The 16,617-nt window shown below is 38.2% G+C and overlaps 1 protein-coding gene across 1 annotated transcript in view; it reads right to left on the bottom strand.

The window, feature by feature from the left end:
- The window catches only part of lix1.L (limb and CNS expressed 1 L homeolog), an 89,982-nt gene that overhangs the window by 50,084 nt on the left and 23,281 nt on the right, over window positions 1–16,617 (bottom strand). The window contains exon 2 of the mRNA XM_018264522.2: window positions 12,844–13,007. Coding sequence (XP_018120011.1) covers window positions 12,844–13,007 — 164 coding nt within the window. The remainder of the gene's footprint in view (window positions 1–12,843; window positions 13,008–16,617) is intronic.

The raw sequence follows: 16,617 nt of genomic DNA, 5'->3' as shown, positions 1-16,617 counted from the left end.
TGATTGGTTTTCTACAACATTACTACCCTTATGGGCATAAATGCCGGGGAATTGAAGAAGAAACTCATATGAGCAGTGAAACCTTTTCAAGGAAAGTCCAGTTCCTTTAGACTTAGTTATTCTAGATACTGTATATCATGACCTGGATAAATGACAATCTCCATAGTCCCACCTAATAGTGATGGATACGTGTTGTAACTACTCTCTTTTCTTGGGGATTGCCTTAAACATTAAAGCTAACTTTATTATGTACAATAGCCCTAAATCCCTACAGGGAAATTCTGTTTTGTTGCTGTATAATTACTGTAATTATCTTCAAGAATTGCAAGACATATAATAAGAATCTTCATACACTGCTGGGTCCTCAGCGTTAAAGTGTTTTTTTTCCCGTTTGTACTGGGGAATACTTTCCTACTGAAGTTTCTCATTATCCTTTCATCTGAGCATACCATTCCAACTCTTCATATCTGCATTCTGACACCTAGTATTAATCACCGTGTACACTAACTTGACCTACAACCTCTAGCCAGAGAGATTTTTCCTGTGTGTTTTGTTTTCCTAACATTTCCATTCCAAATTTTGTTCAGTAGTATGTATCATTTTGATGGATTTATTTTATACACATTGAATTTTTTTATAAGATAACACAGGTTGTATTAATAAAAAGGATCCCCCGAGTTTTAGCAAAGGCTAGCAGTCCTTGGAGGTCATAATGTAATAAGATCCTTTCTGTAATATATTTCCTTACATTAGTCTGACCTCTGGCAACAATAAACTTTGCAATGTACATGAAACCAAACCTGAACAAAGGTGAAAAGGTGAACAATTTACTAATTTAAAAAAATAAATAAACACATCCTTCTAAAAATTGTTGATTTGTTTACTTTTTTGCTTAAAGGTTTATTAACGATTCCTCTTTTGCTTACAGGGGGTAAGTTATTTAAAATATCATACCAAAATGGTCCATGCAGCAGCAAGCAAATAGAATGCGAAATGCTTTGCGGAAGCCTGGTGCAAGTGTAGGGGCCCATTTACTAACAATCAAATTTCCTTTTTCCACGAATCTCAAAAAATTTGTTGTTTTCTATTTTTTTTTAAAAAAAGCTCTAAAAAAAATCGAGATTTATTTTGGGGCAGATTTATCAAGGGTCAAATTTAGATTTCATGGGAGTTTGTAAAAACTCCCATAAACTCCCATGAACTCAAAATTCACATAAAAAATGACCAATCGAAATTTATCATAAAATCTGAATTTTCCAAACTCGGGTGAATGGGCTTGACCCGCAAACTCGAATCAATTTAGAATTGAATTTGATTCTAGTTTTTTCTCAGATAAAAACTCGATTTTCAGAAAGGCTACAAACAACTCCAAATTAATCCCAGGATATCCCCTATAGGCTAAAACAGCAATTCGGCAGGTGGCAAATAGTCAAATTAGAATTCTTAAAGGGCCAGTACATGATAACTTCTGAAAATCAAATTACATTTTTTTAAAAAAAAAACATGAATCGAATTTTAACTATTCCCTAGTCAAATTCAACTAAAAAAACTAAGTATAAAAACCATGAAAACCTCTAATACAAAACTTTGCCAGGTGAAAGTTGTTCCTATAGAAGTTCGCCCGTTTTAACTCAATTTGGACTTTTCGAGGTTTTCGGATTTTTTTTTCGCTTGGAGTTGACCGAAAAACTAAAATTTTTAGAGGTTTTCAAGGTATTCGTATTTTTCTAGCTGATTATTTTCCATTCATACTTTTTTTTTTAATTTGGATCTGTTAATAAATCTCTTGACATTCTTAGTTTTAGAGTTTGTGTGTTTATTCACAGTTTCAAAAACCTCTGAAATATGACCTTTGATAAATAGACCACTTAAGGCAGTTCTTTACAAACTTTTTAAATTCACACACCAGTTGAAGGTCCAACTTTTTTGGTGAGGGCCCCTTAGCTAATGAAATGGTATATTGGTTTATCAGACATTCATTCATAGTTGCATAAAAATACATATTCATCCCAAATCTCACACAAATCGACCTCCTGAAAACTGGGCTGTCTGGGTCAAAATCAGTCTCTTTTCTTTTATAAAACCTAGAAGTAACACCTCCTAGCAAAGAAGGTGTTAATTTAAGGATTTACTTGTGTCAGTGGGTCTTGTACTTTGCACCTCATCAAAGCCAGCTGACTAGGTGCAAATGTGTTTGTGAATAGTGCTTAGGCATTGCGATTGCATTCATAAATGAGTTCTAATGAGTTGATCGAAATAGTCATCCAAGTGCCATTATGGAGTCAAGAAAGATTATTTTATCCCATGTAATATGCTCCAAGGAACTTTTTCCTACCGAAGTCAGTATATTAAAGTCAGATAACAAAAACTTTTTTAAAATTCTTTACCTTCACCCTGCTTTTTATATTCTACTGCCTAAAAGGCCAGTCTCCATAAAGACAGCAGCACTCAGAAATCTATCATTCCAAGCTACTGTACATGTCCTCAATCCACCCGCTCCATTAATCACATTTTACATATTTTAAGGTCAATATTTATTTAATCCATATTAAATAAATATATTATTCACCTGAAACAGGTATTGGATTTGTTATCAGGAAACCCCTTATCCATAAAGCTTTGAATTATGAAAGACCGTCTCTCATAGACTCCATTTTATCCTTGCAATCCAAATTTTTTGAAAAGATTTCCCTTTTATCAGTAATAATAAAACAGTAGCTTGTACTTGATTCAAACTAAGATATAATTAATCCTTATTGAGAGCAAAATCAGTCTATGGGGTTTATTTAATGTTTGCATGATTTTCTAGTAGACTTAAGGTATGAAGATCCAAATTATGGAAAGATCCATTACACAGAAAACCCAAGGTCCATTTTGGTTTACAGGTCTCATACCTGTAATCGCAAGTTCATGATAAATCTAGCTGGTAAATCTACGATACTGGGGGTTCAGTTCCTCAATATCTGGAAAACCCAGGTCCTGAGCATTCTGGATAACAGGTCCCATACCTGCATATCCAAACTGTGTCCCTCCACCTAGGGTTAAACTATAGCTGTAGGGCTACAATATGTCTGTGGGTCTGTCTATTCCTCCTCAAAAGCACCTGCACAATGTAGTAATACAGACCTTATTTCTGTGACCAACTGTTTCTTGGCCCCTAATAATTCTGTTGATAGTATTTAAAGTTTACCCCTTAAAGGGCACCTATTGTATCACAATTGTTTTCCCCACTGGAGGTGCAGGCTATTAGAGCACATACTCTGGTTAGGGAAACACTGCTATTTGGGCAGATAATGCTTCTAGCGAGTGCTACACTGCCTGCACCAGGAGTAAGTCCAAGGACAGTGGTAAATCTATGATACTAGGGGTTCCAATCCTTTCAGACACATGATAGCAATAACATAGGTGACTGTATTTCACCTTGATATGCTCATTAATATATCTGCAGACAGTAGTGAAGATACTTAGGGACAAATTCACCAAAGGGCGAATTTTTGCCAGCGAAGGCTCCACCACACTTTACGCCACTTCTCCAGGCGTAAATTCACTACGTTTATTCACTAAATGTGAAGTTGCGTCTCTGCAGCTGAACAATGGCGAAGCTTCGCTAGCGTTATTTTGTGAGGAGGATGTAGCTTCATCTTATCAGTTCAGCAGGTCTAAGGCGAAAGAAGAAACGTTCTGTAAAATTCGCACTTTAGTGAATCAGCAGAGTAACGTTTGTTCGCCTGAGCCAAAATTCGCCTGGCGATAGGGAGCGAAACTGCAATAGCTACGGTCTTTTTCGTTAGCGAATTGTCCTCTGCAGATTGGATTTCTGGCAAATTTTCGCTAGCAATGGCCACTTTTCCCTTTAGTAAATCTGCCCCTTCGACTATGAGAAATTGATGAGAAATATTGGGCAACATCTGCTTTGCATGCACAGCTCCAAATATCTGTAATACCTGTTACTAACCTGAATACGACGGAGTATAAATAAACACTTCTATACAAGGGAAAACAACAAGTCAAGTGTATTGGGCAACATAAATGATATAAACGATAGCAGCCTTACACTTGATAACATATAGGACAGGAGAATTATCTGAAATGATAAAAATCTTCAATGAAAGGGAAATAAAAAAAGAATGCTTTATGTTATTAAAAGCAAAAACATCTGCTGAAACCATAAGGGCTGAATGGCTTAGTTCAGGAAGAGGGGAGCCAAAAGTCAGATCAGCTGGGGCTAGTGTAGGTCTTACTGTGGGAAATGGAAATTACTGTACAGTTTCATGACCATACCATGTGGTTTTTGAGTATTTCACAGACAGCCAAAAAATGGCATAGAAATATTTTTAAAAGGATAGACGTGTAATATATGTTGTCAGTAGAAGATGGAAGGATTACTGAGTCAGTCACCCACCCAAAACAATGTTACCACAAATATAGTATTCTATAGTCTCAACCCATTAGGCTTTTCTCTCAAGGATAATATAAGGTCGAGCATACAATCCTAAAAGCTTTTTCTTTCAAAGCAGAACTGTATATATACGGTAACTTTGGAAGGTCATGTGCACTTCATTTGTCAAGTTATTTTAATGCACATAAATATGTTGAGTAAAACATAAAATTAATAAAGGTAAAACATCAGAAACAATGTCCTTATGTTCAGACTCCATGACTTCCAATAAGTGGGTAAAGCACCATAGCTTTCCACATCTTATATTTAAGAGCAGGGTCCCCAACCTTTTTTTTCCTGTGAGCCATAATCAAATGTAAAAAGAGTCAGGGAACAATACAAACATGAAAATATTTCAGAGGGGTGTCAAAAAGGTCTGTAATTGGCTATTTGATAGCCTCTATGTGGACTGGCAGCAGGCTCTGTTTGGCAGTACATCTGGTTTCATGCAAATAAAACGTGTCCCCAAACCTGGAATATAAAAATAAGCACCTGCTTTGAGACCACTGGGAGCAACATCCAAGGGGTTGGTGAGCAACATGTTGCTCAGGAGTCACTGGTTGGGGATCACTGTTTAAGAGAATGTTGTCATGGTAGAAGCGAAACTGGAAGTGCACCATGTTCTCATGTATTTGAACACCAAGGGTAAATAAGCAACAAGAACTTTTCTCTGCTTGTTCTCAGAACATGCAATTAGTTCATACAGTGTGTAAGGCTGGCAGCATTCTCATCTTCTTCTCTTCAATATTCTATTGGGCAGAATTTTGAGAGTTATGAAATACATGTGGCAACACTTGGGTATAGGTGTGTTTGAGAGAAAGAATGAGATTGAGAGATATGTTGCTTTGGTACCCTACCTTGCTTATCACTCCAAGAAAAGAGATCAACAGCCTTGGTCTTCCTCTACCCCAAAGACAATAACATTCTTAAAGAGGTGCAAATTCACAACCTTTCCCTGAATGCTTGTAAGTTTTCTTTACTGGATGCTACCCATGGTAACGCAATTGTGTCTGTTCCTGGATTGGTTATTTTCATGTTTATTGAATTTAAAGACATAAGATGGAGAATATTATCAGCAATGCTACGTCTCTCTGCAGTCTCGCTTAAAGGAGAACTAAACTCTAAAAATTAATATGGCTAAAAATGCCATATTTTACATATGCTGAACTATTTGCACCAGCCTAAATGCAATAGCAGCAATGATCCAGGACTTGTCACAGGGGGTCACCATCTTGGAAAGTGTCTGCAACACTCACATGCTCAGTGGGCTCTGAGCAGCTGTTGAGAAGCTAAGCTTAGGGGTCGTCACTAATTTTTAAGCAGAAAATGAGGTTTATCTGTAATATAAGCTACTACAGGGCTGATTATTAAATTCTGATGCTAGTTGCACTGGTTTCTGTGCTGCCATGTAGTAATTATCTGTATTAATTAATAATCAGCCTTATATTGTGACATTTAGATTCTATGTGTACAGTATATTGTGAGTGGGTCCCTAAGCTCAGTAAGTGACAGCAGCACAGAGCATGTGCAGTGAATCAGCAGAAAAGAAGATGGGGAGCTACTGGGGCATCTTTGGAGACACAGATCTTTACTGCTAAAGGGCTGTGGTTCCCATGGGCTGGTACAGAAGCTCAAAATCTAATGTACAACATTTTTAGCCTACTGCTTTAGTTAGGCTTTAGTTCTCTTTTAAGTGTCATTTTAGTATGTTGAGAGCCCCTGTGTAGTGTGGCTGCAGAATGGAGGCTTGGGTATCAGTACTAGAAGAGAATTAACAGTCTGTGGGTGGGGTCAGGTCCGGACTGAGAATTAAAATAGGCCCTAGCATTTCAGGTACACAGAGGCCCAATCAGCCCAAATAGAGGCCCAAACAGCCTCCACCAGCCCACTAAATACTGACTTTCTATGGCACCTTATAGCAGCCCCTCTGGCATTTGCCAGAACCCACAGATTGCCAGTCTGGGCCTGGGTAGGGTCCTTATACTATTCCTGCAAAGGGGCCATCGGCTGTGTCCATCACCAATATAATTACAATATACTATATTAACACTTATAGTAGAACAGTCAGAGTAAAAATTGCAATATAACTTCAGAAAAACAGTGCCCTTTCCTTACAGAGAGTAAAACAGAAATAGCTTCTTGCTATCATATATAGTATGTCTGTAAAACACTGTGTGTTCTGTCATATATGTTGCATTCTATTAATGGACGACATCATTTATATGGCTATAGCACTACAAAATACTTGTTTTTTTTTATAGAAAAACAGGTTGCAAGGCCATTTACTGTGTTCATACATTGTTCTAACTAATACAGTTGTGTGTGCTATGAAACTGTATCTTGTGATAATGGTATTTCTCCTATAAGACTCCATTACAGCATTACATAGTATTAAATCTGTTTTATTGCTTCCACATTCTCTAATGGACAGTTCAAACACAGAACTGCTCCTTTTTTTCCCAATGTCTCGTTCAGGCAAACTTTCTAAACACTGCTTAATGATGTTAATAATCCTCCAGAGAACCATTCACTAAAAGAAAGTTATCGGGAAAACCAAATCTCTGTAAAAGGAAAGAGCCATGTGGGAATTCCTTAAATATAATTTATTTCAGGCTGATAGTGTTTATCTGAAAATGCAACAGAGTGAATTTTTACGATTTCCCTATTTTCCCAAAATATTGTGTTGATTCATTCCTATGACACAAATGGCAAAAATGTTGTTCTGATCTAGATAATCCGCTGCAAATGAGTTTCACATAAAATAGCAACTTGTGAGCAATATTTTTATTGGAATTTCCAGTAACGAGCAGCTGCAATATAAGGGAAATGTTGTATGAGACAGGGCTACACAAGTATAGATTCTCAGAACTCCCATCTTGGGATTTATATCCTTCCATAGTTTGTTTTAGAATACACTTCAGCACTTCTAGATCTCTACTGCAGCACTTCTAGATCCCTACTGCAACTTCTAGATCCCTACTGCAGCACTTCTAAATCCATACTGCAACTTCTGGATTAATACTGCAGCACTTCTAGATCCCTACTGCAACTTCTGGATCCCTACTGCAGCACTTCTAGATCCCTACTGCAACTTCTAGATCCCTACTGCAGCACTTCTAAATCCATACTGCAACTTCTGGATTCCTACTGCAGCACTTCTAGATCCCTACTGCAACTTCTGGATCCCTACTGTAGCACTTCTGGATCCCAAATGCAGCACTTCTAGATTCCTACTGCAGCACTTCTATATCTGTACTGCAGCACTTCTAGATCCCTACTACAACTTTTGGATCCCTACTGCAGCACTTTTAGATCCCTACTGCAGTACTTCTAGATTCCTACTTCAGCACTTCTATATCCCTACTGCTGCCCTGGTTTTAAAGGGCACATATCCTAGCAATATTGTTTGCTCTACAAGCGGTGTGGGCTAATAGGGACTGCAGTCTAGTTGGGGGAAACAAATACTATTTTTGGCAGAAAATGCTCCTAGCAAGAACTATGCCACCCTGCAATAATGTCAACAGAATAGTTAGGGGACAAGAAACAGTTGGTCACAAAAATAAGGTCCATTTAGATGCATTGTACAGGTACTGTTGAGGTGGAATAGATAGACTGACAGACCCACAGACAGCAGGACTGGCTTTAGTGTAGATATTTGATTTTCTCCAGTCCTTGTGATAAACTGTCAAATATTTCTACAATGTGCATCAGGAATGTTCAACTTGTAGCTCTCCAGCTATAGTTCATCACTAGGTGGAGAGACACAGTTTAGGTATATAGGTATGGGACCTGTTATCCAGAATGCTCGGGACCTGGAGTTTTCCAGATAATGATTCTTTCCGTAATTTGGATAGGCAGATATAGACAGACAGTCTCACACACACACACAGATAGAATAATGTACCAAATTCAATCAAACAGATATGGATAATCTACCCCTTATTATAAAGTTGTTGTAGTCATTAAATAACTCAATGATCATATATAGGTATGTGTCAAAGCAAAGTGATTTTATGCAGGTCACGGCCATGTAATGAGATGACTTTCATTTGATTTTAAAACAGGGGCTATGTTATTTCTTATGAAGCACCAGTACCTGCATTACCCCATATATATGCAGGTTCAGTTAAAGGGATACTGTCGTGGGAAAACATGTTTTTTTCAAAACGTATCAGTTAATAGTGCTGGTCCAGCAGAATTCTGCACTGAAATTCATTTTTCAAAAGAGCAAACAGATTTTTTTATATTCAATTTTGAAATCTGACATGGGGCTAGACATATTGTCAATTGCCCAGCTGCCTCCAGTCATGTGACTTGTGCTCTGATAAACTTCAGTCACTCTTTACTGCTGTACTGCAAGTTGGAGTGATATCACCTCCCTTCCCTTTCCCCCACCTCCAGCAGCCTAACAACAGAACAATGGGAAGGTAACGAGATAGCAACTCCCGGACACAAGATAACAGCTCCCTGGAAGATCTAAGAACAGCACTTAATAGTAAAAGCCAAGTCCCACTGAGACTGATTCAGTTACATTAAGTAGGAGAAATAACAGCCTGCCAGAAAGCAGTTCTATCCTAAAGTGCAGGCACAAGTCACATGACTGGGGCAGCTGGGAAACTGACACTATGCCTAGCCCCATGTCAGATTTCAAAATTGAATATAAAAAAATCTGTTTTTGCTCTTTTGAGAAATGGATTTCAGTGCAGAATTCTGCTGGAGCAACACTATTAACTGGTGTGTTTTGAAAAAAACATGTTTTCCCATGACAGTATCCCTCTAAGAATAATTTTGAATTCTCAAACCCAGATGTATCATGGCAAAATTGAGTTGTCAGACCCTTCTATCAAACCATTTTTTTTTATGTTGAATTTTACTTTTATTCACTTAGTTCTGCCTTTATGAAAGTGGGGGGGGGAATGAAATTACACAGACATGTCAACAGAATCAACAAACCTATTTATCTCATTCCATTCAGATAGGAATGACAGAGCATTTTCTCATGTGTGTAGCACTTGGCAAACTTAGCAGAAAAACATTGAGCTACTGATTGCTGCTATGAGAGTATAGTTTAAATAGCACTGAACTGGATGAACAGGGAGTGCTTTGTTTATATATATATATTTTGTACAAGCAGATAGCAAGACTGGGAAAATGCTTTAGGCCCAATTACAAATTCTATCTTTAAATCTGGATCCCCGTGGAAATCAGGACTGGGAGCCTCAGTGCCCTGTCTTGTTTGGTATCACAAAACCCAGTACAAACGCCAAAGTTCTGGTCACGGCTCAGGCTTCCGCCTATAACAGCTGCCTTTCACTTGGGAGAAGTCCTCATATGCCTCCAGGTTTTAGAGTGAGAAAACCAGGGCGAGAGATCTTGGCAGGCAAGGGAACAGGAGAAATGGGGTTAGGGCAAAGGAATGGGGTTACACCAGCATAATGATGTCATGCACACGCCTCGAAGAAAAGACGCACACACATAGATGCCGACATCAACCCCACATGCCCAAAGACAAAGAGGACGTGCGGCAGAGAAACTATTACACCTCCAACATTGCTGACATTAGGATTGCTATTGCCCATTGAGTTATGTTTGGGATTGTTTGAACCTCTATGGGGTAAATTTATCAAAGAGTGAAGTTCCGCCACTAGAGTGGAATTCCGCAGCTCTCAATTCATTTCTATGGGTATTTGAAAGGCGTATTTATCAATGGGTGAAAGTGAAATTTCACCCTTTGATAAATACGCCTATAAAAATCCCATAGAAATGAATGGAGAGTGGCGGAATTTCACTCTAGTGGCGGAACTTCACTATTAACTTCACTCTTTGATAAATATACCCCTTTACTTGTTAAAACCTGTTCTACAAGGTAACTTTTATCCCTGCTTCAACAACCATGTATGCATCATTGTACACTATACTTTTTGCTGTTTCTCACTCTTGTTTTCTTTTTTTCTCAGTATTATCTACTGTTGTTGCGTTTTGTTTTACATTTGTAATAAAAACCTTTAAAAAAACATGGGTGTTGAGTTCCATGTGTTAATCCTTTATGCACAATGTACTTGTACCTACTCGTGCTCATATATACTATGTGCCAATTGTGCCCTGTATGATGCAGTTTAATCAAGTACAAGGGGACCCTGGGGCCCTGCACTTAACACCTGTCTTGGCCTGGTAAAGAAATACAGGGTTCCCTTTCTGTCTGTTGCACCAGTCAAATCACACACACAACTGAAAGTCCTGTAAATTACACAAATCAGATCCATCGTTCTACCCCCTTCCCTTGCAGGCACACCCATTCGTATACAGTTTACTAACTGGTGCAAATCTTTGTTCCTCTGTTGTCTGGCACACCATTTTTTGCATGATTGCACCCTGGAACCATGGGGAAAACTGAAACATTGTCAGTAAAAAACCTGACGATTCACACCAGTTAATTGCAATTTACTATTTACTATGACCATATTCTTTGTTATACAGGTATGGGACCTGTTATTCACAGTGCTTGGGACCTTGGGTTTTCCAGATAATGGAACTTTCCATAATTTGGATCTTCATACCTACTAGAAAATCATGCAAAACATTAAATAAACCCAATAGGCTGGTTTTGCTTCCAGTAAGTATTAATTATATCTTAGTTTGGATCAAGTACAAGGTACTCTTTAATTATTACAGAGAAAAAGGAAACCATTTTTAAAAATTTGAATTATTTGGATAAAATGGAGTCTAAGGGAGATGGCCTTTCTGTAATTCAAAGCTTTCTGGATAACGGGTTTCTGTATAATGGATCCCATACCTGTATCACAGTTTTCATGTGCACCAATAGATCAATCATAGTCATAGACCCGAACACATAACCAGGGCATATAGGTATGTTAGAGTAAAGGTTTATTAACCTTAAGCTGAGGTACTGATCAAATGGAAATGATATCCTGTCTATTCTGTAAATATCTTTAAAAATATTGTATTTATTTCCATTAACAAAATGATACGTTTTATGACATTGCAATGAGCTGAATTATACAAAAAGCTCTGTTTACAGATGGCCTTATTACCCATACTGTTTTCCCTTTCTCACATGTTTATCCTTTCTCACATTCTTTATCTATCCTGTTTTATGGTAGGGGGTAAGGCAGAATTATAGCCTACTACAAAAGTCCTGCAGACACTATCGAGTTGTTTAACGGCACTCTCAGAATTTTTGTTTGTATCACACACACATGTAATTTGATCTGCTTCAGTTCCCCTAAGAGGAGAAAGAGATCTACCACCTGGGAGATGTGAAAGGAACGCAGCTTTTCCATCAACAGGACCACACAAACGGCAGTTGAACAAGTCTACAGAGCATGACGGCAATGAAGTAAAACAATTACAGTGCAGGGAAATGACAAGGAATTAGGATAACACATATTGCAGGAGGATAACGACAATTATGGCCCAATAAATCTGGATGGGATTTGTTATTATAGTATGACATCCCTAGAACAGGAATAAGTACAGAATCGCAAATGATAAAAAGCAGATTTTTATGCCTAAAATTCTGGCTCCTGGTTCACGGTTATGACTTCAGCACAAGTGCAACTCCCAGGGTATCAATCATTGTTATAATATACATAAATAGCCACTCTAAGTGTAGTACATTGCAGTGCACTGTTTTTCTTCATTATTCTTCCCTATAGTATTTCTTTATTATTTCTGTCTCTTGGCCCCTCAAAGAATTCTGTATCCTGTGCCAAGTAATATAATAAATAAATATTACCAGTCATTTCCCCTCCATCATCCTTATGGTACTGTTTTCAGGCCCTTCCATCATATAATTCCAGCCTCTTCATTAACTTGTCACTGTCTTTTCTGTTTCTATTTGTTCAGATTCTTCTCTCCCACAAAAGGAATCCCAACCAGTTCATGCTCGCTTTCCCATAGAACTACCCATAGGGGCAAATTTATTTACCTTCAAAGTTGCGCCAGCGTTGGCTTTGCCGCACTTTGCCAGGCGAAGCTTTGCCAGGCCGCAAATTCACTAAAATTCTAAGTTGCGCTCAGTAAGGTGAAAGGTAGTGAAGTTGAGCTACCGTTAATTCGTCAAGCAAAGCGAAGTTACGCTAGCGATGCCTAATTTGCATACAGCGCCTATACAATGGACGTATATGTAGCAGCAAATACATTACACTACACAAGCCTGAGAAAGCTTCATAAAGTTAAATAGAGTTGTTATTTTGCCCGATACATGTGCCCACTGTATAGTTTAGGTGCCATATGTTAGGAAATGTAGGGGGTTAGAGTTTAACATTGTAAAAATTAAGCCCAGCAGATACTTGACTGTACCATATGACAAGTTGACTATCTGCAGAATCTACTACCCAGTTTGAGATGCCTGAGAATGAATAACATACAACATGTGGCCTTACTTGGAAGTTTCCGAAACAGCTGCCACCAGGCAGGGTCACATAGCACACAAATGGAGGGTCTGGGGAAGGGACAGATTCATAAGCCACCAGACTTTCACTGGGGAAAACCGCTCTTCTTTTTTCTTTGTTTTCCCAGAATTCTTGAAGCAATGCCACCACATTCACTGTACAGAAACAAACAACAACAAAAATGTTATATAAGAAAAAGAAGAAACATGTAAATATCCTATACACAGGTGTCTGTATACACAGGTCATTACTAAATTCAGAAAATGTTCAGGTGATGTACAAATAATAATATTATTATAATTATTATTATAATTATTTAATCTTTTCTTGGGTCATAATAGGTTCCCACGTCTCTGCTGTGTGTTTGGGATGTGTGTACATTTTATTACATGTATTTTTCATCATATGTGTCAAAGTATTTACAGGTATGGGATCTGTTATCCAAAATCCGTTATCCAGAAAGCTCCCATAGATCCCATTTTAATCAAATATACTTGAAAATGATTTCCCTTTTCTCTGTTATAATAAAACAGTACCTTGCACTTGATTCAAACTAGAAAAAGATATAATGGATCCTCATTGAAGGCAAAACAATCCTATGGGGTTTAATTAATGGGATTCTGTCATGATTTTTATGATGTTGTCTTTATTTCTAAATTACACGGTTTACACTCCAAAGAATTCACTCTACAATATAACATTTCATTCCTGAACCCGCAAGTGCATTTTTTTTGTTGTTGTAATATTGGTCTGTAGACAGCCATCTCAAATCATTTTGTCTGGTCATGTGCTTTCAGAAAGAGCCAGCACTTTAGGATGGAACTGCTTTCTGATAGGCTGTTGTTTCTCCTACTCAATGTAACTGAATGTGTCGCAGTGGGACCTGGATTTTACTATTGAGTGTTGTTCTTAGATCTACTAGGAAGCTGTTATCTTGTGTTAGGGAGCTGCTATCTACCTTCCAATTGTTCGGTTGTTAGGCTGCTGGTTTGGAAAGGGAGGGGGTGATATCACTCCAATTTGAAGTACAGCCAGGGCCGGATTTGTGCTCCGCGTGCCCGGAGGCAGGCTTCCTCCGTCGCCCTCTCCCCTCCCCTCGGACTGGGCGCATGCGCATCTGTTTTGTCCACAGCCAGAGCACTGGGACAGGACACAGAGTCCCTAGTGCTCCGGCATCAATTTAAGTTCGGTTGGGCGGCATGCCGCCCCAGAGCTTCCGCCGCTCTAGGCCAGGGCCTATGTGGCCTCGCCACAAATCTGAGACTGAGTACAGCAGTAAAGAAAGAGTGACTGAAGTTCATCTGACTTTGGGCAGCTGGGAAACTGACAATATGTCTAGACCCATGTCAGATTTCAAAATTATGTTTGCTTTTTTGAGAAACGGATTTCAGAGCAGAATTCTGCTGGAGCAGCACTATTATTTTTTTGAAAAAAACATGTTTTCCCATGACAGTATCCTTTTAAGGTTTAAGTGATTTTTTTAGTAGTTTAAGGTATGGTGATCTAAATTACAGAAAGGTCCATTATCTGGAAAATGCTATGTCCTGTAAGCATTCCGGATTACAGGTCCCATATCTGTATAATGTAATGTAATACAGTGCAGCCATGCACTCCTGGGATTTCTATGTTTTGGGGGTTATTCCTCAATAAATACCATAAAGGCAGTGAATGTTATAGTTTTAGTTCACATAGATTTGTTAATCTCTATTTGTTACTTCTATGCAATCATTTTTGGAACCTAAATGAGCCTATTGGGCTTGCTGCACTGTAAGTCATTTTAAAGTCACCAAGTGGTTTTGTTTGATTAAAACAATTATTTTAAAATAATCAGACCTGTCAACATGAAGTATGCCAAGTATCAGCTACTACATGGAAAAGATAAGTTAGTGCAAAGTACACTGCCTATAGCAACTGATTGTGAATTCTTCTATTCTCTTAGATATACCGCACATCTTAAAGGGGTTGTTCACCTTGGAGTTAACATTTAGTATGATGTAGAGACAATTTGTAATTGGTTTTCATTTTTCATTACTTGTGGTTTTTGAGTAATTTGGCTTTTTATTCAGCAGGACTACAGTTTTAAATTTTCAGCAATCTGGTTGCTAGATTCCAAATTACCCTAGCAACCATGCATTGATTTGAATAAGAGACTGGAATATGAATAGGAGAGTCCTGATTAGAAAGATGCACAATAAAAAGTAGCAATATCAATACATTTGTAGCCTTACAGAGCATTTGTTTTTTGATGGGGTCAGTGACCCCCATTTGAAAGCTGGAAAGCATCAGAAGAAGGAGGCAAATAATTAAAAAACTATAACAAATAAATAATGAAGGCCAATGGAAAAGGTGCTTAGAATTAGCCATTCTATAACATACAAAAAGTTAATTTAAAGGTGAACCACCCCTTTAAGTGTGAGAAAGAGCATCAAGGGGCCTGAAACATGTTGTTTCTGACAGTCACAGATAAACACTTATCACAGCAGTTAATCTGCTTTTTGAGTGTTCCCCTCTTTCTACATGGAAAAGGTTAGATTGCACCATTGTAAAGTTTACACTCGCTCAATAAGTAATTAGGCAGCCCTTTTTAATTGTTTATCCCTCTAGTGGCTAAAAGGCAAGAGTGCATGTTCTGTTCATATGAACTGCTGGTCTACAATGAGACTGGAGCCATAGATTTTGCAAAGCAGATATCAATCAGCTCATGGGAGTTGGGGGATACTTGTATTTTCCTCATATACAAATCATAGTCATGAAAAAGCAACATTCATTCTTAACAATGCATTGCTTTGCTTTGACGTAAGTTCCTATTCCAGACATGTAGCTAAATGCCCAAATTCCTCTTGTCTGCTCCTATTAACTCAAATGCAGTCAGATGTTTATGTTTCGAGGGTGGAAGTGGTTGTCAGAAAAACAGTATAATATGCATTTAAGAGCACATTTTGATGATATCAAACATAAATCAAAATGTTTTCAGGCTTAAATATATAGAATGAATGAATGGTTGGAACGGAATTCAAAGTTAAAAGCATATAGTTATAGTTGGCCACACCAGAACCAAAAGAATTTAACTGAAACTGCACATTAAATAATACAAACTCTGGCAAGACCAAGCAGTATCATCACATTAGCCTTGTAGTTCTTAAGCCTCTTTTTATGGGCAATATTCACCCGTATCCACCGTGACAGGTGGATACTAGGGATGGACCAAATCCTGGATTACCTATGAATCTGTGCCATTTTTAGCAGTGTTTGGATTCGTCCAAGAGCCTGGCCAAACCAAATCTAACCCCTATAAAATGGGAAAAAATATTTTGTGCTTGTGGCTTTTTTGGTTTGGTATTTAGCTGAATCCATACCCACAGATTCAGGGATTCAGCTGAAGCCTCAAGAGAAGGGTTTCGGTTAATCCTTATTTCATACTGGCACAATTGGTATTGATGATTTCTCTGCTGGTGTTGTACTGGAAGACAAAATGCCACACTTGACTTACTTACCAGAAGCACCAAATCTGAAACCCAATGAAGGTCAGTTAGCCTCAGATAAAGCACAGCAAACACTCCTTAGTACAAGTAAATTAGTCTCAGCTGCTGTAAATTGCCTGCTCAGCATGAACTTCTGAGAGACTGAAGGATTTGCCTACACTGTGCAAAGAAATCTTGCTACTCAGCAATCCCACAAGTGTTTGTTGTAGGAGTTATCTTTTCTAGCAGCACTGGGAAAACAAGTCTGTACAGTCACACAGCATAATAACATAAATAATTCTGC

This window comes from Xenopus laevis, chromosome 1L (genome assembly GCF_017654675.1).
Source record: "Xenopus laevis strain J_2021 chromosome 1L, Xenopus_laevis_v10.1, whole genome shotgun sequence".
In the NCBI taxonomy this organism is placed as follows: domain Eukaryota; kingdom Metazoa; phylum Chordata; class Amphibia; order Anura; family Pipidae; genus Xenopus; species Xenopus laevis.
The sequence above is the reverse complement of the archived record's forward strand: the minus strand, read 5'-3'. Positions and strand labels throughout refer to the sequence as shown.